We start from the raw sequence: 24,141 nt of genomic DNA, 5'->3' as shown, positions 1-24,141 counted from the left end.
GTGAAACACAATAGTCACCGTCCGTTAGCTCAGATAAAATGTGGTGTATGCACTTCTATGAAGACTTTCAAAGGAATTCCATGTAGGTAAAAGAAAATATGAATCAAATTTATAGGCCAGATTCAAATATTAAATGATGATGAAAAATATATTTCAATGTTGGAACTAGAATTTTATTCAGGCATGTTTTCTATTATTTTAAGAGTTTTTAGAACAAAAGGGCATTGCATTTCAAGTTCAAATAATGACAAGTAATGAATACTTGCTTTTAACCTTACCAGCATCCGGTGGTAAGTGATGGTAGGGAGCTGGAGAAAAAACCTGCGCCGCGAAATCTTCAAACGTCGTTGGTTCTAAATGGTGCTGGACAATTGTTTGCAGGTACCGTGCTCTCTCCTCATAGCTGATTTCCTTCAGTTAAGGATGAAGTTAATGCAGCTTATATTGAAAAAGAATAGGCTCATCAAAAGGGACTATTGTGATTGCTAAGCCATCAGTTCTTGATAAATATAATGATTCATTAACCTTGCATATATCAAAAGTATGGCTTTTTAAAGAGTAAAAAATATGGTTTTTAACATGTTTACATTTCTGGATATCACTATAAATGGCAGCTTAACAGGGAGACATTTATTAGAAAGTAATTACAATACTGAACTGTTGGAAGAAAGAAAGTTAAGTTTACTTGAGAAAGGATTCAACTGCTATCAGGTCAGCCTCTTTTTAGTCAGCGTCAGATCTGCAGATTTACTCTGAGAAGCCACACAATAAATACGATAATGCTGTTTAAAATACTATGTCTGAAATTCTATGTTTTTCATTTGTAAAGATTTATTGTGAAAAATTCCTGCATATCTTCCTTTTTTTTCTAAAATCTCTGCATTTTCCCAACAATTGTCCTCATTTTGAATGGAAGACTACTGTTGCTATAATCCTCGAATAACTCCATGCGGTTAAGATAAATACATAGTTGAATCTGTATGTCAGGAAAAACCCCCAGTCAATTATAACACTGAAACAAGCAGGAATATTTGCAAAGAGACCACAGGACTCCTAAATACTGTCTAACAAAGCATCTACAGGGCACTGACACTGACAGAAAAACACTGTACTTCCCTTTCACCACATTTTCTTCTCTGATATTATTGACAAGCAACCAGTACCTTGAAGTGTTGTTGCTTTTGAACAACCCACTCCAGGCTTCCTGTTTCAGCAGGCCTGATTGTGCTGTTAGCACAGAGAGGGCGAGAAAGAGAGAGAATATTTCTGTTGTTCACGAAAGCAACTATGGAAATGGCTGTCAAAATGTAGAGCAGCAGGCAGCAACATACAATTATCAGGAAAAGCTCACATGCTGACTTCATGTCGTATAGTTCCTGAACTGAGAAATCAGTTAACCTTTCTTCTACAACTTTTAAAAGTTTTCCTGCTGTACTCAATATGCTCTGTTGATAGGCTTTACATAAGACGTTTAAGTAAGTATAAAGAAAAATAAAAAATCTGCCTATTGGTTGTTGTTTTTTTCACTCTGATTTTCTGAAACTCATTTAACTATTTTCTCCCCAAAATTCCTTATTCTTTTGAAAAGAAAATTACAATTCAATTACTGTAGTTCTATAATTCTAGCAATTGTATCCCAAGTCTACAATCAAGATCAAGAAGAATAGTTGTGAAAGATAATTTAAAATTCTAATTCAATGGGAGCTACCATAGTCAGTTATATTTATAAAAGTTATTAAGAAGAGGGGAAAAAAAGCATAAGAGTAAAGGGAAGCCTATTATCAATAGGTACTTGACTGATACTGTGATATCCTTTGCCCTCTAAATGGCTTGAGTACTTTCTCCTTGTATTAAAATTTATTTTATGCACTGAAATAATCTAAATTCCAATTCCTTGCCATCCATTATTTTCAATTCTGCACACTGAGGTTGAACTTCAAAAGAATTTTACTTCTGAAATGAGTAGCAACAGGACAAGATTATTAAAATGATCAATGGTAAGAATTTTAAGGAAGGATCATATAGACATTTTTGAGTGTTAACATAGAAAAGAAATATAGCACACTTTAAAAAGAAGGTATATGGTTATAAATGGAAAAGGATGAAACTGATGGTTCAATCTAAATAATACCACATATCTCACAACTTGTTGGAAAGTACTTTTTTTCATTGGGGGAGATTCACAGCTGCTGAATTTTCTGCAGTTAATAGAGTCCTTTGATTCACAGCAGTGCCCCTTGTACAAAAAATACTGGCCTTTGTGTATTACCAGAAACTAATTTTCTATTTGGCTGAAAAGGGAAAAATGGGGTTATTGCTTCTCCCTCCTACAGAGCTTTTCATTATGCCTGATGCACTCAACTTCTAAGCTCTTCTGAGAAAAAAAATAACTGAAGAGGCAAGAGGTAGAAAAATGAGCTTGTTAGCACATTAGAAGTGAAGTATCTTGGTGGGCCCTAGAAATTCCCAGTGGTGTGTTAACTTATCGCTCTATGCACGCTGGCACTGACAGTCTCCCAATTGATCACTCTCTTCTCGCACCAAAGGTGCTGCCAGGAAGCAAAGGCTGCAGGCCCACAGGAGAGCAGTTTGCTATCAAAACAAGCTGTGTTTAAAAGTCTGCCTGAATGGGTAAAACGCTTCATGGAAAGTAGGGTGGAGGCACCTACCTGCTTTTAAAATGCTCTACTTTCAGAGGGCTTATAAACGAAATATTTCACTTTATCTTATTATATTTAGAGTTTACACAAAAATTAAGCAGAAAGAAAGCAAATGTTAATATTTCTAAAGCAGAAGGGTATTTCCAATGTAGTAAAATTTATAAAAGCAAGACATGACTATCTAGGTAAAATATATTTTGGAGTATAATTCTGCTTCACTATACAAAAAAAAAGGAGATATAAAACTATACAAGCTAAAATGATCCAGATATAATATATTCATTTATATAAAAACACAGGATGTATTTAATAAAATTACAAAACATCTTCGTTAGTGAAAATGATGCTTTCTAAAACGATTTTTAAAGAGTGAAACAATCAACCCTAGCTGGTTTGGCTCAGTGAATAGAGAGTCGGCCTGAGGACCAAAGAGTCCTGAGTTCGACACATTGGTTACAGGCTCTTCCCCGACCTGGGCCCTGGTCAGGGCTCATGCAGGAGGCCACCAATCAATGTGTTTCTCTCACATCAATATTTCTCTCTGTCTTTCCCTCTCTTTTCCACTCTCTCTAAAAATCAATGGAAAAATATCCTTGTGTGAGGATTAAAAAAAAAAAGTGAAACAATCATTAATGATTGAATTTAAATTAGGCAGGCTAATGTCTGGAGTTTTCTTTTTGAGGGATTATCTTCAGAAAACACTGCTAGCTTAGTAAATAATTAGGGTTTACCTACAGTAACTCATCTTCTAAACATTTTTTATAATTTTCAAAGTTTGATGTGGCCAAATAAATAAAACCAACCAACCCATTCTATAGTATTTAAATATTTTCCTCTCTTTACTTCAGAAAACATATAATATTCAGGAGATTTAACAAACCCTGAGTACTTAAACACAGTCCTAAGTCCACAAACAAGGTGCTTTTTGTGATTGCGATAAGATAAGGTTCCAAACAGTGCTGTTAGCATCTGCATTGGTAATCATAATCCAAAGTGGTTAATTCCTATTTCTCATATAATAGGTTAGACAAAGTTAGACATGTATTCCTTAAAAGGCAGCTCTCTAGGAAAGAGTTATCAGTATCTATAAATTAAGTGGCATACACAAACTTGAGGGCTAGCAATAACAGGATAGCTCAAGCTATATTCCTTCTGTGAGTGTGTGTTGCCATTGACATTGAAATTAAAAAACTGAAATGGGTGAGATGATAAAAAGGTAATGGTAAACTAACAAATTCAGAGCAAAATTTAAAGTATAAGTCTAAACTGAATTAAGAAGGTTTTTATTGTAAATTTAAAACCACCCAAGCCAAACTAGCTAATAAAAAGCTATTTGATGAGGGAGACTTTTAGCTGGTAGGAATCTTTAATACAAAACTAGCCAATCAAAAAAAATAACACACAGGTGCTGCAATCACAGCAATACAATTATCCACTAATCCTTCCTTCTACTTTCTGCAAAAGCAGAAAAGGGGGGAGGAATATTGCTATTCTAAAAATAATAAAAAGAGCCAACCAAACATTTTCTATAGTACAAATAATTTAAACCTAATCTGTACTTCATAACATTAAGTTAACATTATTACTCATTTTAAGTAACTCCTATTGATTTTAAACTTATGTATGAAATTATTTGTGGTCCCCTGTAACTGTGTTGAGACCAGCTGTCAAGAAAATGGGGTTCAATTTCAGCCCAGTCCTGGAAAGAGGTGCATGAATCCTCTGTGCCACAGTTTACTTGTATGTTAAATGGGGATACCACCACCTGCTCTTATGTCACAGGGATGTCAAAGATAAAGAATATAAATACAGGGTAACCCAAAAGTCCTATGACATCTGTGCTAAAAATAGTTTATTTTGACCTTTGGGTCAAGCCTTTATAAATAGCAGGCGCTGTCTCCAGGAGGGCAATTGTCAATGCCAGTTTAAGAAACATCTGTACTGATATGCAAGAACTCTTTGCTAATTATTTCTTGTTTGTAGTATATATAGAGGGACTTATGTGGATGAGATGAAACTGATTTCTCATGAAAAAGACAATATGAAAAGGTATAATAAAAGGTTAAGTAGCACCACAATTTTCAAATTTTACTAATGTATATAAAAAATAAAAGGTAGATCTGGTTATAAAAAAGCAACAAACTTTCATGCTCCACAATACATTTCTTAATAATATAATGTAAGTCCTAGCTGGTTTGGCGAAGTGGATAGAGAGTCGGCCTGCGAACCAGAAGGTCCAGGATTCAATTCCGGTCAAGAGTACATGCATGGGTTGCGGGCCCGATCCCCAGCAGGGGGTGTGCAGGAGGCAGCCGATCAATGATTCTCTCTCATCATTGATATTTCTATCTAACTCTCCCTCTCCCTTCCTCTCTGAAGTCAATAACAATATTTAAAAAAAACAATGTAATTTTGAACTGCTTTTACTGTCAGAAAAGGCAAAACTTTCAGTTTTGTGATCACTACTTCCATGGCATGCCCATTAGGTTGTTCAAACATTTAGCTCCCAAGACCACATCAAAATTACAACTAAATTATAGAACAACCATAAATGAGAACCACCTAGCTAATTATAAGTCCAAAAACCAAGAATTATAAAGAGGAAGCCAGGATGACACTAGAGGGGTAGAGACAAATAAAGGGCAGGTCCCATACGATTAAGAAGCAGAATGCCTATCTTGGATGCAGAGGTTCCACCTCAGAAGTGAAGGGTCCCAGCCCTAGACCTGGCTCCCCAGCCCAGTGCAGCAGTGCTGAAAAGAGGAGTCCCCATGACATCTGGCTTTGAAGGATTGGGGCTGAGTAAGATGAAGGGCTGCTGGAGTCCCAGGTGTTCTCCTTAAGGAGCTACGCAAGGACTTGATGTCTCAAGATTCACTTGCTCTGGGCTCCAGTGTGAGGGCTGGAGGGGCAGGGATCAGGGAGGCTCTTTCTAGGGACTAAGTGGTGACAACACCATTGCTCCTTTGTTGAGCCCTCTCCAGACCAGCCATGAGGAGTAGGTGGGTGCCAAATCTGAGTTCTCCATTAACCTGGCTAACACTGTTTGCCCCAATAAGGTGAGATTACCTGAGACTCCCCCCCCTACCCAACACTCTAGCTGGCCTGAGCTGCTTCCAGCAGTGTTCCCCCAGGAACAGCCTGCTTCTGGCTCATGCTGACAACTTGCCTAAAATCTCTCAAGGTCCACACAACCCAAACAAGCAGCAGTGGCCTCAGTTCGCCCTGTGCCTCTTGCTAAGCAGCCCTGAGCCCAGCACAAGGGCGACTGGTCTTGTTACAACTTGCATTGTAACTTCCTTCAGATAGTCCCAAACCTGGCGTAAGTTTCAGCTAGTGTTGGCTGGAACGTAGCTTGAAGTAAGTGAGTTCCAGAATAAGAGGTGGCTGGCCTCAGCTCACATCATGGTGTCTAACAAAGGGTCCCAAGCCCGGCACTAGTGGCAACCAGCCTGGTTTGCAGCAATAGCCTCTCCTAAGGCCCTCCAAGCCCAGCACAAGTGGTGACCAAGTGCAGGTCACTTTAGTAGCTCCCACTAGGTGGCCCCAAGCTGGGCACAAATGTCAGCTGATCTTGGCCTGAAGTGGAGCCCTTCCAAAGCGTCTCCAGAACCAATAGAACTGCTGGATAGATTCACACCACAAGAGAGCATCACACAACCAGCTCCACAAACAACATACCCAAAGGGCAGGCTTGGATGGCACCTGAGCAACTCCTGCTCTGTGGGGTCAGCCCCCACACAACAGCTTGTCCACTGTAGCCATAGTCGGCTCTTATAGCCTGTCAGACTGAGGGTCAATCCCAACTACTGATATGTTAACAGCAATCAAGTCTCAACAAGAGGAGGAAACCCACAACCCACACAAGGGACCCTGTTGGAGCATCTGGCTCAGGTGAACAGCAAGACTGCACCACTGGGTCTCAGAGTATAACTACAACATTGAAGCCACTCTGCCAAAACAGGGAGATGTAGCAGATCTACCTAACACAAACACAGGTAGCTAGTAAAAACAAGGAGGCAAAGAAACATATCCAAAATGAACAGGATAAAACTCCAGAAGAAGAACTGAATGAAATGGAGGCAAGTAATCTACCAGATACAGAGTTCAAAACACTGGTTATAAGGATGCTCAATGAACTTAGAGGAAGAATAGATGAACTCAGTGAGAGCCTAAACAAACAGGTAGAAACCATAAAAAACTACTCAGAAATGAAGAATAACTGAGATGAAGACTACATTAGAGGGAATCAACAGCAGATTAGATGAAGCAGAGGACTGAATAAGCGACTTAAAGATAAGGCAGTGGAAAACACCCAATTGGAACGAGAGAGAGAGAGAGAGAGAGAGAGAGAGAGTGAGAGAGAGAGAATGAATATTTTGGAGGGGACCTCTGAGATAATATACAACATAACATCACTCTCATAATAGCTGTACCAGAAGGAGAAGAGAGAGAACAAGGGATTGAGAACCTATACAAAGAAATAATATCTAAAAACTTTCCAAACAAGTGAAGGAAACAGGCACATAATTCCAGGAAGTGCAGAGTCCCAAACAAGATGAATCCAAAGAAACCCACAGCAAGACACATCATAATTAAAATGTGTAAGGTAAAAACAAAGAGAGAATCTTAAAAGTAGAAAAAGAAAAGTAGTTAGTTATCTACAAGGGAACGTCTCATAAGACTGTCAGCTGATTTCTCAACAGAAGCTTTGTAGGCCAGAAGGGATTGGCATGAAATATTCAAAAGTGATGAAAAGCAAAAACCTACAATAAAGATTACTCTACCCAGCAAGGCAATCATTTAGAATTGAAAAAATGATCAAGAGTTTCCCAAACCCCCCTCACCACCTCCCCCCAAAAAAGTGAGAGTTCATCACTAAACCAGTATTATGATGTACGTTACAAGGACTTTAAGTAGAAAAAAAAATCAAGTGCATGAATAAGAAAATAAAGGGAAAAAATTCTCACTGACAAAGGCAAACACTTAGAAAAAGCAGTGGATCAACAAACACTAAAGCTCTATAAAGGTTAAAATAGCAAAATCATGAATAACTACAACAATGAATTAAGGAATATACACAAACACACACACAAAAGAAGTAAAAACTAATGACAAAAACATAAATATGGAGAGGGTGAGTAAAAATGGTAGTGATTTTAGAATGGGTTTGAACTTAAGAAGCAACCATCAACCTAAAATAGGCTGCTATACACATAGCTTGGTATATATGAAGTATATGGTAACCACAAACCAAAAATCTACTATATGTACACAAATAAGGAGAAAGGAATCCAAACACAACACTATAGAAATGCATCAACATACAAGAGAAGAGATAATGAGAATAAGAAACAAAATAGAGAATTTCAAAAACAACCAGAAAACAATTAATCGAATGGTATTAACTATATACTATCAATAATTACCTTAACTGTAAATGGACTAAATGCTACAATCAAAAGACATAGGGTGGCTGAGTGAATAAAAAAAACAAGACCCGTTCATATGCTGCCTAAAAGAGACCTACTTCAGATCAAAAGCCACACATACAGACTGAAAGTAAAGGGATGGAAAAAGATATTTCATGAAAATTGAAACAAACAAACAAACAAACAAAAGGTGGGTAGCAATACTTATATCAGACAAAATAGACTGCATAACTGAGGCCACATCACTTTCACACTGTAGAATTTTTACTCATATAAATGTTCTTTGTAATGCTGTATTTTGTGGCATTAAGTTTTTTAGTTTCCTTTTCAGAAAAGGAAACTAAAAAAAAAAAATCCCATTTACAATAACATAAACATACCACCCCCCATCCCCCCAAAAAAACACCTAGTAATAAATTTAACCAAGGATTTAAAAGACCTGTACTTGGAATATTATAAGACATTGAAGAATGAAACTGAAGAAGATACAAATAAATGAAAGGCTATACTATGGTCATGGATAGAAAGAATTAACATTGTTAAAATGTTCATAATACTCAAAAGCAATCTACAGACTCAGTGTAATCCATTTGAAAATACCAGTGGCCTTTTTCACAGAACTAGAACAATTAATTTATATAGAACCACAAAAGAGTCAAAACAGCATGATATTGGCATGAAAATAGATACATAGATCAATGGAACAGAAAAAGAATCCTAAAATAAACCCATGCCTATACACTGAGTGGCCAGATTATTATGACCACCCCATCAGTACTTCGTTGGGCCACCATTTGCCTTCAATACTGCAGCGATTCTTCTTGGCATTTACTCCACGAGATGTTAAAAGGTGATGCGAGGAATCTGACACCATGCCTGATGAATAGCACTGTCCAGTTCTGTGAGATTTTTTTTTTCCAATACAAGGCTTTTATTGTACATCTTTATAGTTTCACAAACAAATGTGGCAAATCATTCGGCATCTTGGTGTTTCTATAGCTGGACAACTTAGATCTTATTCATCAGCCTGCTGAACTGTTCCTTTTTCAGAAACATAGATACCATCCAAAAATTTCCTGATATCCTTGTTTTTAACTGTTGTGGCTTGCTGAATCAAAACAGCTGAATTTGATATAAGTTCAATGTCATTTCCTTCAAGAATCAACTCATCTTTCTGGGCTTGAGATACTGAACAAGCAACGCCTGACCTCATCCGAACTCTGCGGATGTATTTTTCGCCCAAGAAATTTCTAATTTCAACAAGAGAACCATTCTCCTGAATAACAACGTCGATGGGGAAGTGAGCGTACACAGATCTCATCTTGTAACGGAAGCCCAGTGTAACACCCTTGATCATGTTCTGTACATGACTGCAGGTAGTGCGAACTGTGGTCAGTTCCTTTCTATTTCCCCACCATTTGTCAACCTGGAGCCTCTTCTTCTTCTTTCCGAGGAGACTGAGCTCTACATTGATGTGGTTGAAGTCCCTCCGCAGGGTGCCTCTGGGGCCCTTCACAATAACGGGGCGCCTCTTCAGAGTGATGTCCACATTTTCTGGGATGTCCACAGTCTGATTGCTGAGAATGGTCTTCATCCTCGCAGTAGATGCGGCAAAAAAAAGAGAGCCAGTTCTGTGAGATTTGATGGTTGTGGAACCAGCTGCCTGATGGCTCTTTTAACTTCGTCCCACAAATGCTCAATTGGATTGAGATCTGGTGATTGTGGGGGCCACCTAAGCAAGGTAAAGTCTCCCTCATGTTCTTGAAACCACTCCCGCACAATACAAGCACCATGGCATGGCGCATTGTCTTGTTGGAAGAAGCCATCTCCATTGGGATACACCATCAACATGATAGGATGAACTTGATCAGCAACCATACCTAGGTATGTTGTGCTATTCACACGTTTATAATGATCTGGCCCTCTAGCAACTTCAGCGTGAAATTATAGCTAATTTGCCTACAAACGTCAGGTGGTCATAATAATCTGGCCATTCAGTGTATATATGGTCAATTAATCTATGACAAAGAGGGCAAGAATACACAATGGCATAAAGACAGTCTCTGCAATAAATGGTGCTGGGAAAATGGACAGATACGTGTGAAAAATAAAACTGCATCACTTTCTTATACCACTTATGCAAATGAACTAAAAATGAATTAAAGTCTTAGATGGAAGAACGAAACCATAAAACTTCAAGAAGAAAACAGGCAGTAAACTCTCTGACATCACTCTTAGTAATATTTTTTTTGGATATATCTCCTCAGACAAGAGAAACAAAACACCACTAATCATCAGGGAAATGCAAATTAAAACCACAATAAGATATCACCTCACATCTGTCAGAATGCCTATCATCCAACAAATGTTGATGAGGATGTGGAGAAAAAGGGACCCTCATGCACTGTTGGTGGGATTGTAAACTGGTTGCAACCACTACCAAAAGCATTATCGAGGTTCCTCAAAAAATTAAAAATAGAACTACTATATGATCCAAGAATTCCACCTCTAGGTAATTATCTTTAGAAATCTAAAACATTAATTCATAAGGACCTATGCATTCACAAATCTAAAACATTAATTCGTAAAGACATATGCATTCACCTGTTCACTGCAGCATTACTTACAATAGCCAAGATATGGAAGCAACTTAAGTGCTCATTGATTATGAATGGATAAAGAAGATGTGTTACATATATACAATGGAATATGACTCAGCCATAAAAAAGGAATGGAAGCCTGGCCGGTGTTGCTCAGTGGTTGAATGTTAACCTATGAACCAGGAGGTCATGGTTCAACTCTTCTCAGGGCACATACTGGGTTGCAGGCTCTATCCCCAGTAGGGGGCATGCAAGAGGCAGCGGATAAATTATTCTTTCATCACTGATGTTCCTAATTCTCTCCCTCTCCCTTCATCTCTGAAATCAATAAAAATATATTAAAAAAAGAATGAAATCTTGCCATTTGCAACAACATGAATGGACCTAGAAGGTATTGTCAGACAGAGAAAGACAAATACCATATGATTTCACATATATGTGGAATCTTAAAAACAAAATAAACAAACAAAAGAGAAACTTATAGATACAGAGAACAAATTGATGATTGCCAAATGGGCGATGGTTTGGGGGATGAGTAAAAAAGGGGAAGGGATTAAGTTGTACAAACTTTTAGTTATAAAAACAGTCACAGGGATGTAAAGAACAGCACAGGGAATACTGTCAATAATATTGTAATAACTATGTATGGTGTCATTTAGGTACTAGACATATTGGGGTAAGGAATATAAGTGCCTAATCACTATACTGTATGCCTCAAACTAATATATTGTATGTAAACTGCAATTTAAATAGAAACTTAAAGATAAAAAGTAATTTGTCTCAAAGAAATGGAAATTTGTATATGTATATGTGTACATATATATGCACATATATATGTTGTACACATGAATGAAAGCATAATTTTTCACAAAAGGGCATTATGAAAAATAAATGTAATTGTAAGGAGACTTCAAAGACATAGCATTGCTTAACTAATTTCCTCTTAAATTGAGGTTTAATGTTTTCTTTGTTAAAAAAGAAAAAACTATTGGCTCCTTTTTAAGTAAAGGCAAAGTATGAAGTGTATAGATCTGTGCTTAGTATTAGAGCCTCAGGGATTTAAGACCCATTCTGAAATTCCTAATTCAGTAAGCACTCCCTACACTCATATTTCTGTGGCTTCTTTGCAGTTTTAGCACTTAGAATTTCATCTCCCTTCTTTGTATGAAGATTCCATTAATAGTAATTATTGGAAGAGGGAGAGTTTTGCCTACTGACTTAAAATTTTTTTTGGAGTACTACTAACAACATTCACAAATTAAGATGGCTGGTAGCTTGAAATTGGCAATGGTGGGAGTTTTTACCTCACAGAACTTGATGAATGCCATAATTGGGGCCTCTCCCTGCTCTCCAGAGTCAGTTGTTAAACACCAAATGTGCCTCTTTCCTCGTGCTTGTTCTTCTAATAAACTAGTGGGGAGACTAGTGTCATGGGAACAGAGGCCATGTATTCTTATCTTTACATATATCTCTAGCACTTAACACAGGGCCCAGTAGTACTCAATGACTATTTATAAATTATAGAATGAATAAAATTGGTTAGGAGATTGGTATCCAGACAGCCTCCTTCCTCAAATGCCAATTTTGCTCTCCAGGGGCAAACCCCTTTTGGGGCAAATATATATGGGACTTTCCTATGATTGGTTTACAGAGTTTAAATCTTACTTGTGAGAAAGAGTTTGGTTCCCTCATACCTTTGATCTTGCTGACCACCTTTGGAAGAACAAAACTGAATAAAGTATAATGTATATTAAAAAAGTGAAAAAAGCACACAGGTAAGATTTGATATTAAGAGAAAACTGGTAACTTCTCAAAACAAGTATAATAATTGCCTAAAGAAAAAAACATCTATAAATGTTGAATGTAATTATAACTCACTACAATTAGGACTGAAATAAACATTTTGCCACACTGGTTGTAACAATTTTTTAATTAAAAATTTTAAAAAGTTTTTTATAAATTATATAATGGTATGAGGCAACAAGTTTAGTTAAACTATTTCCATTCATTTAAATGGCCATCTATAGAAAAAAGGGAAACAATTTTATAAAAATGCCCATAGAAAAAATCAAACGGAGGGTAAATTCAAAAAATTTTTAAACAGATCTCCAAAACTCCTCTAGGTACCATAAGAACAGAGGTAATAATATCTTTGAAAAATAATACTTAGAAAGTTAAATATTTAGGTTTTTCAAAAGGCCATCTTGAGAAGGTTTGTATCCAGGCATCATTTATTGAGAATATTTTAGGACAGTTTGAACTAAAGGAAGGATACAATAATGACCCCTTAACATTATTTTCAGGAAACTTAGCAAAATCAGCAAAATGTTTGTTTAGCGCAATAAGCCTTGCCTCGATGGAGAATATAGCCAGAGCTTTGCTTGGAAAAAGAAAGCTGCTAACTGGTAAAGTTGGGACTAGAACCCTGGTCATTCAATGGTCCAATGCTCTTTCTACATCCAATCTCAATGACCTGAGTTTTATAAAAAGAAAAAATATATAAGAGGTATTTTAGTTAGCTCAAGAATGGCCAATACAGTGAATATTAGCTTAAATTATAAGATTCATAGTTTTTGGAAAACGTTTATATACTAAAATATCATATATAGCATATTAAAAGTCCCTGATGTACTTTAGAGAAAAGTGAGAAAAGAATCAATCTACATTTGGCTTTTTAGTTCTAAGAGGCCTTGAAATATCTTCAAACATCCTGAGGCAGTATCATTACACAGGGTCTTGAAAAAATAAGAATTTTATTGAGATATAGAATATGGGTAGAAATATTTTGCAAGTACATCTCAAGGATTTCCTGACTGCTATTATCAGTAGTAAAGTGGCCAATTTTCCTGAAATACCCAGGGCAATTAAGTATCTCATGGACTAATGTGCACTACTCATTTGTAAGATGAAAATAAACTGTAGTGCTACCCTTAATAAATTAATACTCCATTTCTTTCCTATTGAAGCTAATTTCTTCAAGAAACATGCTGTCTAGTTCACATGCAGTAAAAATAAAAGTCCCTTAAATAAATAGCATGAATCTTGGTATAAATAATGTTTATTTGTACTATGTTAATAGAAATTCTTCTGAAAGTCTGCAACAAGTTATCCCAAATTATTGTGTATAATTTTTATGATGCCTCATATTAATGAAATTCTTTGGTAGTTGATACTATGCACGCCATGAAGGAAAAGCTGTGATTTGTCAGAATAGACAAAGCTGGGCTTTAATCCATCCTTTTAACCCTACTGCCAAGTCTATATTGTTTTCACTGCGTCTCAATTAGGAGACAGGCAGGACACCTGGTACTTCTTTATCTAAGTCCCATGGGCTGCCAGATGACTCAAAATCCATAACAGGTGCTAAGGCAGTGTGAGGATAGACCTATTATTGAAAGCTGGAGTTGAATAAAATTTGAACCATATATAATTGCTCATAAATCAGTCAATTACTAAATGAAAACATTAAGTAAAAAGTTTATAAAAGCCCAATTCTACCAAAGTTCATGTAAACACATTTAAAAATATCAATCTTAAATAAATAGGATTAAAAATTTAAACCTACCAGAAGGTTACTAAAAATCCTTCCTGAACCCAATAACCACTGGTTTCTAAAAAGCACAAACATGATTATTAAATGTGTACCTATTTTACTTTCATGCTATTTGTATGAAGCAAAACATCTAAAAGAAAAGCAAGTTACCTAGATTTCAAATTTAAGGAAATTAAAATTATGGACTCTCATTCTTGATAAGGTCTACTTGAAAATATTATCATTAAGTAATAATGGGACTTTCATAGTCAACAGAGAACTGTTTCAGAATCACCAGTCTTAGAGTAAGAGTTTAAAAAACATGGAGGGGGAGACTAGAAACAATCACCTTTGTGTTCTTCCTTTTGGGAACAAAAATTTCAGTACATTAATGTTGAGGAAATGCATATATGTGTTTGAACTAAATACTAAACTTGGGATCTGCTAGAAGATTGTAAAAAAGGGAAAAAAAGTAACTAAATAAAGTGAAATTTTACAGTGTACAATTACTTAAGTGTTATCTCTACCTAAATGTGCACTAACTAAATTAAGGTTTTGTTTAAATGCTAAAATTACCAGGAGTACAAAAAAAGTGATTTATTATTATGGTAAGTAGTTACAAAGTACAGCAAACTGTCATTTAAGACCGTGCCATAGAATCTATGATAAACAGTATATTGGCTTAAACTAATGCACTATATGCCTCCAGGGAACGATAGGCTTAGAGACTGGACTTTAACATCAAAATCTACCCATTAATCTTGACTTAAATATAATCTATTCTGCAGTAAAAGGAAGAATGGGCATTCAATGAATTACTGTTTTTGAAATATTGCACTGGAGCCCATTTACTAAAATCATTTAAGAGGACATGAGGAGATGGAATACTAGTAAATTTTATAGACTGCTACAGATTTACAAAACGTGCATCTTATTTTCCCTCAACTTAGCAAGAGAATTATCATTTAAAAATTTTCATAGATTAAAAGTTTTCTTAAAATTTCTTCCTCTAATCCTTTGAAAGAACATATTTTATAAATTATAACAATGCAATATAATTTAGTCAACTAATGTTCAATTGAAAAAAAGAATTGCCTATGGAAATATATAGTAAGGTTCAGGATCCTGAGGGCTAAAATAAGCTTTAATATTTTAAAAATATTGTAGATCCTGTTTCTTTGAATCAGAATCACTAACTACATGATTAGACTGACCAGAAAAAAATGGATAGGCCAAGAGTAGTGTTTATAGAAATATCATGGCATACAGTGCTTCAGAAAAAGGAAACAACCCTCACATTTTGAAAGATATCCGAAATAAAATTAAATAAGAGATAACCATGATGACTAAAATAAATGTTACTCACTTATATGATAAATCCAGTATTTAACCTTAAGATTTGCTGACTAGTTTATCTTTAGTGCATTATTTTAGCACTTGCAATTGTTACCCATAATATTAATTTACATTTCTATATTAATATAGCTCATATATTTTCAGGTGATATTTGGGAATTCTAAAGAGCACAGTATAAAGAAAATTAAACCAAATTCATCTTTAACCTCACCTGATATATGAATTGAGGTGGTTTTAACCCATTTTCCCTTATTTTGAATTTTTATAAAGATTAAAAAATACATTTTTTTTCTTCATTTAAACACAGTATCATAAAGCAAAACTGAGTTTTGCTCTGCTATAATCTGGTGGGTTGAAAATACTGATAATGACACGTTAACAAGGAATTACTATAAGTGGTTGCTTAAATGTATTTTTTTCTTTTTTCTTGATAGTAGGTATGTGCTAAATAAAAGTCAACACTCCTATCAAGAGAGGAAGTAAATGTAGAAACATCAGTTCTGCAATAGCTATTTTTGTTCCTTCTCTTTTCTAAACAGCAATTAGTAAAGCAACCCCTTCCCCTCCTCCCTAGTGCTGTCAAGCTGTTCAGAGCAGTTTGCAACTTGACAATGGTACCATTGTGAATGCTCTCTGGGCTTCCTTCCCACAGAGAGTTAAATGGGCAGTTCCTGCTGCCCATGATTGGTGTCCAGTGAAATAATACTCAAGAGCCAGGTTTTATCAGCTTCACGCCAAAGAAGTGAAGCCAGGGAACCCAAGCCTTCATATCATACTGAACCATATGCCAACCCTGATGGCCCCAAAGGTTTATCACTAAGAATCAGGATCCATCATGTCCCTTGTGAAATTTCACTTCACATACCTTATGTGAAATGCAAAGCTTCACTAAAAACCAAACCTTCCTTACAATTGGTAAGAACAGATGGACGGTAACAGTGGTTTGGCAAGCAAAAGTTAAGATTTAAATAGGCTGTATTCTAGTGTTTGAGAAAAAAAGCAGAAGAAAATGGGGAGATTTGTGACCCGTAGCTTAATTTTAATTCCATTATTGAGTTATTAAAAATTCAATAGCAAAAGCCCTTATGTTTATTAAAAAGAAAAGAATGGATATGGATTAAAAACACTGCAATTCCTATGTCAAACAAAGTTAGACTAATTTCAGCTTCACAATTCTTCATTCTTTGCTCTGAAATCCCCAAACAGCATCTCAATCTACTGCTGCTTTTATATGTAAATAATGACTAGAATAAAACTTACACATCAAGTGGTAGGTGTGGTGAATAATAATGTGAGCATACCAAATGCACCCTCATCATAATATCAACTTAAGGGTTTAAAGGAGAAAAAAAAAATCTCCATTCTAGCATAGGTGAGAAGTTGCTAAAGACAGAAGTAGAGAAATTTCAAATTTTGTTGTTTTTAGGGAACAGTTTGCCCATCACCTGATAGAGTTCTCTATCTTCTTTCTCGTGCTTTATGATATGACCCAACTGTCTAGATTGGCAAATGTGAACAATACTGTCACACTGGATTTGACAAAAGAGAAAAAATGGTGGTAGTACTTTCTTTTCCTTTGATATTTTTGTTGTGAAGCCAATGTACTATCAGAATAAGATAAAAATACTTCATTTCTCCATAATGTGTAAAATTATAATAGTGCATAAAAGCACAATAATGTATAAAAGTACTTTACATGAAAAAGTAAAAAGAAGGATTGTTATGCAGGAATGAAGAGTCTATCACGAAACTTAAGAATAATGAAAATCTCAAATTATCTTTTTAAATTGGCAAATATGTGTAAATATTACCAAACATTTAGAGACCTTCTTAGTCTCATTAAGAAAAATAACACTAGCTATTATTAGCCTGGCAATTACTGTACAACTAATTACCATAAAAACAGAGACTTTATTTAAATACTGATCTATTTATTTGGAAAGGATTTACTAGAAAAAGAAAATAATACATTCAAGTCTGTGTTCTGCTATTCAACAGGTAAAAATTATATAAAAGCGGAAGGAACTGTCACAGTACACACTGGTTGTTAATATTATTGGAAGTAGCATTAGAAAAACCAAGTTTATGTTGGTTTTCTTTCTGCTTGACTACATTATCTGGTTTTGACTTACTTCTTGGATCTCATCTGCTACTATTCTTCCCTTTGTTGTGGAACTTCTTGAATTTCTTGACCATATCACACTTTTATCCCTTCATGTCCATTTCCTATCCTTGAAAAGCTCTTCTCTGGCCCTGTCTGAATGGCAAAATCCTATATAGCTTTGAGGTAATTAGCAGAACATGCTTCCTCAGTAAAGCATTCCTAATTTCTGCCCCCCACTATCCTCTTATACTTTAATACCTTTACCATCCTACTTTGCAATATCACTATTGTTGGGTCCTTCAGAGGGCACTTCAATCATTGATTCATCCATCCATCCATGCATCCATCCATGCATCCATCCATCCATCCACTCACAGGGGTCTTCCTCTCTCCTAAACCAGACTGTAAGCTACTTGGTTGTATCCCTAGCTTTTCTCTCACAGTGCCTCACATATAAATATTGGTGAATAAATGAAAGATTGAAAATTGCTTGGTGACCATTTTTTTTGATTGAAGAAATAAAATCTTTAAAAAATACTTAAATTTGCCCTAACTGGTTTGGCTCAATGGACAGAGCGTCAGCCTGCGGACTGAAGGGTCCCAGGTTCGATTCCGGTCAAGGGCATGTACCTTGGTTGTGGGCACATCCCCAGTAGGGGGTGTGCAGGAGGCAGCTGATTGATGTTTCTCTTTCATCAATATTTCTAACTCTCAATCCCTCTCCCTTCCTCTCTGTAAAAAAATCAATAAAATATATTTAAAAAATACTTAAATTTGCCATAAGTGCACTGAATTCTTGGTAGAGAATAAAAATTTAAACTATTTCTAGAATTTATACAATGATAATAGAAATAGCAGTTGATCATGTACTAAAGTCCTTTTTGTGAGTTCCCATAGTTTAAACAGAAGAAAAATAATTATTACTAGTCCACATTAGCAAAACTTTCAAAGAGATCATCACTAGAGAATATTAAGAAACAAATGCTATTTTCAGACATACTGGTTTCATTTCCACAGAATACATTTCCTTCATTATTATTAAAAATGTATTACATGCCAGATAAATTTATATTTGTTGCTTTTGCATCTTTTTGAAAAGACACAGATAGACTGGTTAGACCCAAACTCACATCTTTGAAGGTATGTAATAAAATATTACTACAGTGCCAGCAACATCATCAATAAGCATATATTGCCATTCCTCAAAAAGAATAGCTGAACAAATTAAAATTGATGTAGTAAAGAATATATTAGAGTCACAACAGAAGTTTTGCACATATCCAAGGCCCCTGTTTAAATAATGCTCTGTGTACATACACAGACTATAAAGGTTTGGCAGCAAAATCCAGGCCAGGGTTATGTTTAATCAAAAGCTTTTCAGCAAGAAATTCTTCAATAGCAATGCCCATGTCTTTGACACAGAAAACTTAAACGCTCCCATTACAAAGTAGATTGTTAGGTAAATGAGAATGTCTGCTCTTAGGTCCTACTGCAATGATTAATATCAAAGGCACAAGGGCTATAAGCATTTCAGAGGCCACAAAAACCTGGATCACTTAGTTCAGGAGTGGGGAACCTTTTTTCTGCCAAGGGCCATACAAAATTATCAACTTAAAAATTAGCCTGCTATATTTGGTCAAACATTTAATTAATTCACCCTTAATGCCTTGGCAGGGCCAGACCAAATGTTTCTCGGGAGTTATGTGGGCCAGATGTTCCCCACCCCTGACTTAGTTGGTGAGACATTTTATTTTAAAAATTGCCTTCTCTTCTTTTGACGCATGAATGACCATAACCATAGATCTTAGGATATTTAACAAATAACCAATTTGTCCATGAAGTTTAAGACTTTCATTTAGAAAGCATGTAGAACAAATGACACTTAAAAGATATTGAGAGCGCCTAAAGATGTAGATAGTGCTAAAGCTCAGAAATAAAATTGAGGACCTCAACAGTGCCTAGACTCCCACAGCTGACCCCCACCCCACCGTTGCTCTCCTGTGGGTACCCACCTTCCTTGTCATTCAGCAGGAAGTGTGAGCCTTCAGGGCTTTAGCTATGTACTGCCTTGTTCCTGGGGAGGACACAAAACTGTACTCTCCCCACCTGTCACTGTCATGAAGTCAAGTCTCTTAGTATACTTAGATTTGTGTTTTAGAAGAATATTTCCAGTGTCAATGTAAAGGATAATAATAATGATAAATCAACAACAACCAGGTAGCTATCACTGTCTGAGCTCTTGCTACATGACAGACAGGCTGCTTAGTGCTTCAAGTGGATAATTTAATTTAATCCTTACAATAATCCTGAGTTTTGTACACTTCTAACAGATTTTTAAAAAATAGACATAAAGACAGTGGCACATTTAATAAGTGGTTCCAGACTCTGTAGCCCAATGCTTACTTCCCAAGAAACAGCTTCCAAAATTTAAAATATAGCTGATACATAAATTAAGCGTACTTATCAATATTATCTTCTAAATCAATGACCTACAAAAGACAATAGATACATAAAATTATGTAGTTTCTTAATAAACACACTTTCTTCTAACATGAAATGGCAGCAATATTGATGAGCCTTCCTAAGAGGTTTTATAATGTTCTATCATAATGAACGGCAAACTGCATTAGTGGAGCCAATCAATTACACTTCATTTCATTTTGGCTCTCATACTTTTGCAACAGGTTCTTTACATTTGAGAAGTAAAACTGCAGGGATAACAAACTGTGACTAATTGAAGAATGATCATTGACTTCTGGTAATGTGTCTGATAAAGTTAAACAGAAAACCAATTCTGGCATTTAAGAAAGAGTCAAATCTAAACAGATTAGAAAAAATCAAATAATATTGGTTTGGTGGGAAAGAATAATAAACCTAGGAAGAAAGTGTTTTTTAAAGATGACATTTAATTCTAGAACATGCCGCATACTGAATATTTCAGAATATTACATGTATATTACATACATATATGCATATACATAAAGCCCCAAAATGTAAATTACAAGAAATGATAAAAGACATGCTGCATTCCATCTACTCAAATCTCACCATTTCAGGCCCAGATTTTCTATACATTCTCCCTGGAACTACCACAGCCTTTCATATATAAACCTACTATGACACACTGTTCCTTGTGATATAATAATGGACATATTATTCTCTCCCCATTAAATTATAAGCTTATTAAAGACAATGTTACCACCTAATTTGTCTTTGCATCTCTCCAAATCTTTACCACTACCATGTTAGTGATCAATAAATATATGTGATAGAAAAAAAGCACTAAAGTTCTATTTCTTTTTTTTTTTTTTTTTAAATATATTTTATTGATTTTTTACAGAGAGAAAGGGAGAGAGATAGAGAGTTAGAAACATCGATGAGAGAGAAACATCCATCAGCTGCCTCCTGCACATCTCCCACTGGGGATGTGCCCGCAACCCAGGTACATGCCCTTGACCGGAATCGAACCTGGGACCCTTCAGTCCGCAGGCCGACGCTCCATCCACTGAGCCAAACCGGTTTCGGCTAAAGTTCTATTTCTTGACCTGGTGGCAGTTAAACTGTAATTATTCATATATAGTACATTTAGAATTAATGTACTTTTCTCAAATTACATTTTGCAATAAAAAAGGTTAAAAAAACTTATGAAAAAAGAGGACATGTGAGATGGTTAAATTTTTTTTAAAATCCTCATCCAAGGATATGTTTATTGATTTTTGTGAGAGAGAAAGGGGGAGGGAGGCAGGGAAGGAGGGAGGGAAGGAGGGAGGGAGAGAGAGAGAAAGTGAGAGTGAGAGACATCAATGTGAGAAACACCGATTGGTTTCCTCCTGCATATGCCCTGACTGTGGATTGAACTGCAACCTAGGTATGTGCCCTGACCAGAAATCAAACCCACAACCTTTTGGTGTATGGGAGAATGCTATAACCAACTGAGCCACTCACCCAGGCAAGATGGTTAATTTTATGTCAACTTGGCTAGGCGATGGTACTCGTTTTGGTCCAACACCAGCCTAGAAACCCAATTCTGGCATTTCAGAAAAAAGTCAAATCTAAACAGATTAGAAGAAATCAATCTGCTTTTAAATCAGGACTCTAAAGCAGAATACTCCCCATAATGTGGGTGAGCTTCATCCATCAGCTGAAGGCCTTACTAGAACAGATGAGGTCCCCAAGGAAGAAAGGAATTTTATCTCCAGATGCCTTCTGACCCAGACTGCAACATCAACTCTACTCAGGAATTCTGCAGATTTCAGACTTGCTAGTCAACAATAATATGAGCCAATTTCTTAAAATCAGTCTTTCTCTATGTATGTATACACAGATTGTATTGATTCTGTTTTTCTAAGAACTCTAATACAACATGATTGTATGCTGTAACTTCTGAAAATTTCTATGTATAATCTCACATTAAATTTCTATGTATAATCTCTGGGTCAAAATAAATAATTGATTTAAAATTTTTATTTAAGAAATAGAGCCCTGGCTGGGTAGTTTAGTTGGTTAGAGTGTTGTCCCAATATGCCAAGCTGGTGGGTTCTATCCCTGGTCAGGGCACATAAAAGAAGCAACTAATGAATGCATAAGTAAGTGGAACAAATCAATGTCTGTCTGTCTCTCTCTCTCCCCTAAAATCAATCAATCGAAAAAAAAAATAGTCATGATAGCTAAGAGCATGAAATTAATGTTTTGAAATTATTATTTCCAATGCAAAGAAGCCAAAAAACAAACAAACAAAAAACCCAAACAACTTCCTCCAAAAACCCAAATCTCTCTCTTTTAACAGGTAACTGATAAATGATAGCTAAAATCAACTTGAAATACCCCACAGGTCCAATGGTTACCCAGAATCTGCCTCCTCTTCCTCTCCAGTGTTATACTTCAATTGTAATTACATGCTCAAACCAAGAAGTTGAGCTTGAGACAAAAAAAGTATATAGCTGACAAAGTCAGAGACAGCAAAAAATATGCTTTCCAAGTACAAGTAATGCAAGAAATGACAAGTGAAGTGAAGGAGAGATTTCAAAGCTTGAAAAACAGTCATCAATACTGACAGATTACTGTAATTCTAGCTGCTAGCAAGATCGATTTGGGCAGCATTTGACAATCAATATTGTCCTCATTTAGTGAACAACATTAGATTCATAGTTACAGAAGATGTTCCAAGGATAAAATTTAAACTGTATTTAATGATCATAAATAGCACAATTTATGCTGTGGAATCTTAGTGGGTACTTTTATTGGGCATAAAATAAGTGACACAGCAGTGTAATTATCAAATATAATTGAGTTTATTACATATTATTTTACCCCTTCACTTCTATTATGAGGATTAAAGTAGTAACTCTGGTGATTTTGAAAGCCTACTTCTATCTCAATTTCTAAGTTTTATTGATCTGTTTTAGATCACATAATATTTTTTCCTTATCCAGATTTGTCAAAAACATACATTTTAAAATTTAATATATTTCTGAAATATTTGTTATTTTAAATTAAAAGACATATTCATATTTCAATATCTTAAAATAAAACATCACTGTAATTTATTATGTAAATTTTCACTTAAAAATCAAGTAATTCACTTGTATCAAGTCTTTCCTCCCAATGTTTAAAATTAATATAGAATTTTGTGAATCTTTGTCAAATATGACTATGTGTTCTTCAGATTAGCAAAGGCTAGGAGTATCTCTACTATTTACTTTAATAGCATGGGAAAATAATTTCCATAAAGCTTCTAAATTCAAGCTTCCAAGTCAAGAAAAATTTGATCTGTCTTATTTAATGTTTTTACTCTGTTCAAGAATCAATTTTGCTGATAGAAATTGCTCATATTTGCTGTGTAAATAAAGTGTTCATGTTTACTGTTTTCATCTGAAATTATCTCTCTTCATCTTAGATTTTCCTCCAATGTGGTATCTATTAACGTCTCAGCAAGATTTAACTATTACGAACTTCTCTAAGCAGACTTGAAAATCCAATCCGATCAATTAACCTACCAACCAAGCAAACACAAAAACCCAATTAGGCAATTCCATGGTGTTGGGAAGAGTTGTTTTATATTGACTGTAATCTTTACACATAACAGAATTAATCACTGCACACAAAAATGTACCTTATTTTATTTACTGAGTACATCCAAATTCATTATCTCATTTAATCTTCACAACAATTCTGAGATGGGTATTAGCATGTTTTTTACAGAAGAAAAAAGTGAGGTTTAGAGGTTCTGTGACTTCGCCAAGGTCACAAAGCAGAGCTTCAATTAAAAGCAGTGTTTTCTAACTGCAAATCTAGTTATCAGACCTCTACTGTAATGTGCAAATCTGAAATAGCTCTCAAGAGTATGAACTTAGGTGCAGGAAAAGAAATGAAGCCATATCCCCAACACTTTTAATTTTGCATTTAAAACTACTTTGTAAAGTGTGCATATTAAATGTTACTTGTACCTTGGGCCAGA

General features: G+C 35.5%; 1 protein-coding gene and 1 pseudogene across 13 annotated transcripts in view; both read right to left on the bottom strand.

Moving 5' to 3' along the window:
* RALGAPA1 (Ral GTPase activating protein catalytic alpha subunit 1) overlaps nt 1–24,141 on the bottom strand; it is a 281,001-nt gene that overhangs the window by 10,566 nt on the left and 246,294 nt on the right. For 12 of the 13 annotated variants that reach the window (XM_023751509.1, XM_023751508.1, XM_023751514.1 and 9 more), the window contains one exon: nt 279–403. In XM_023751509.1, the coding sequence (XP_023607277.1) occupies nt 279–403 (125 nt within the window). Of the gene's footprint in view, nt 1–278; nt 412–24,141 lie in introns of all 13 variants that reach the window. The other variant, XM_023751507.1, reaches the window with a different exon arrangement.
* Nucleotides 9,011–9,709, bottom strand: LOC106696629 (annotated as a pseudogene).

Source organism: Myotis lucifugus, unplaced genomic scaffold (assembly GCF_000147115.1).
Source record: "Myotis lucifugus unplaced genomic scaffold, Myoluc2.0 scaffold_22, whole genome shotgun sequence".
Classification (NCBI taxonomy): Eukaryota; Metazoa; Chordata; class Mammalia; order Chiroptera; family Vespertilionidae; genus Myotis; species Myotis lucifugus.
The sequence above is the reverse complement of the archived record's forward strand: the minus strand, read 5'-3'. Positions and strand labels throughout refer to the sequence as shown.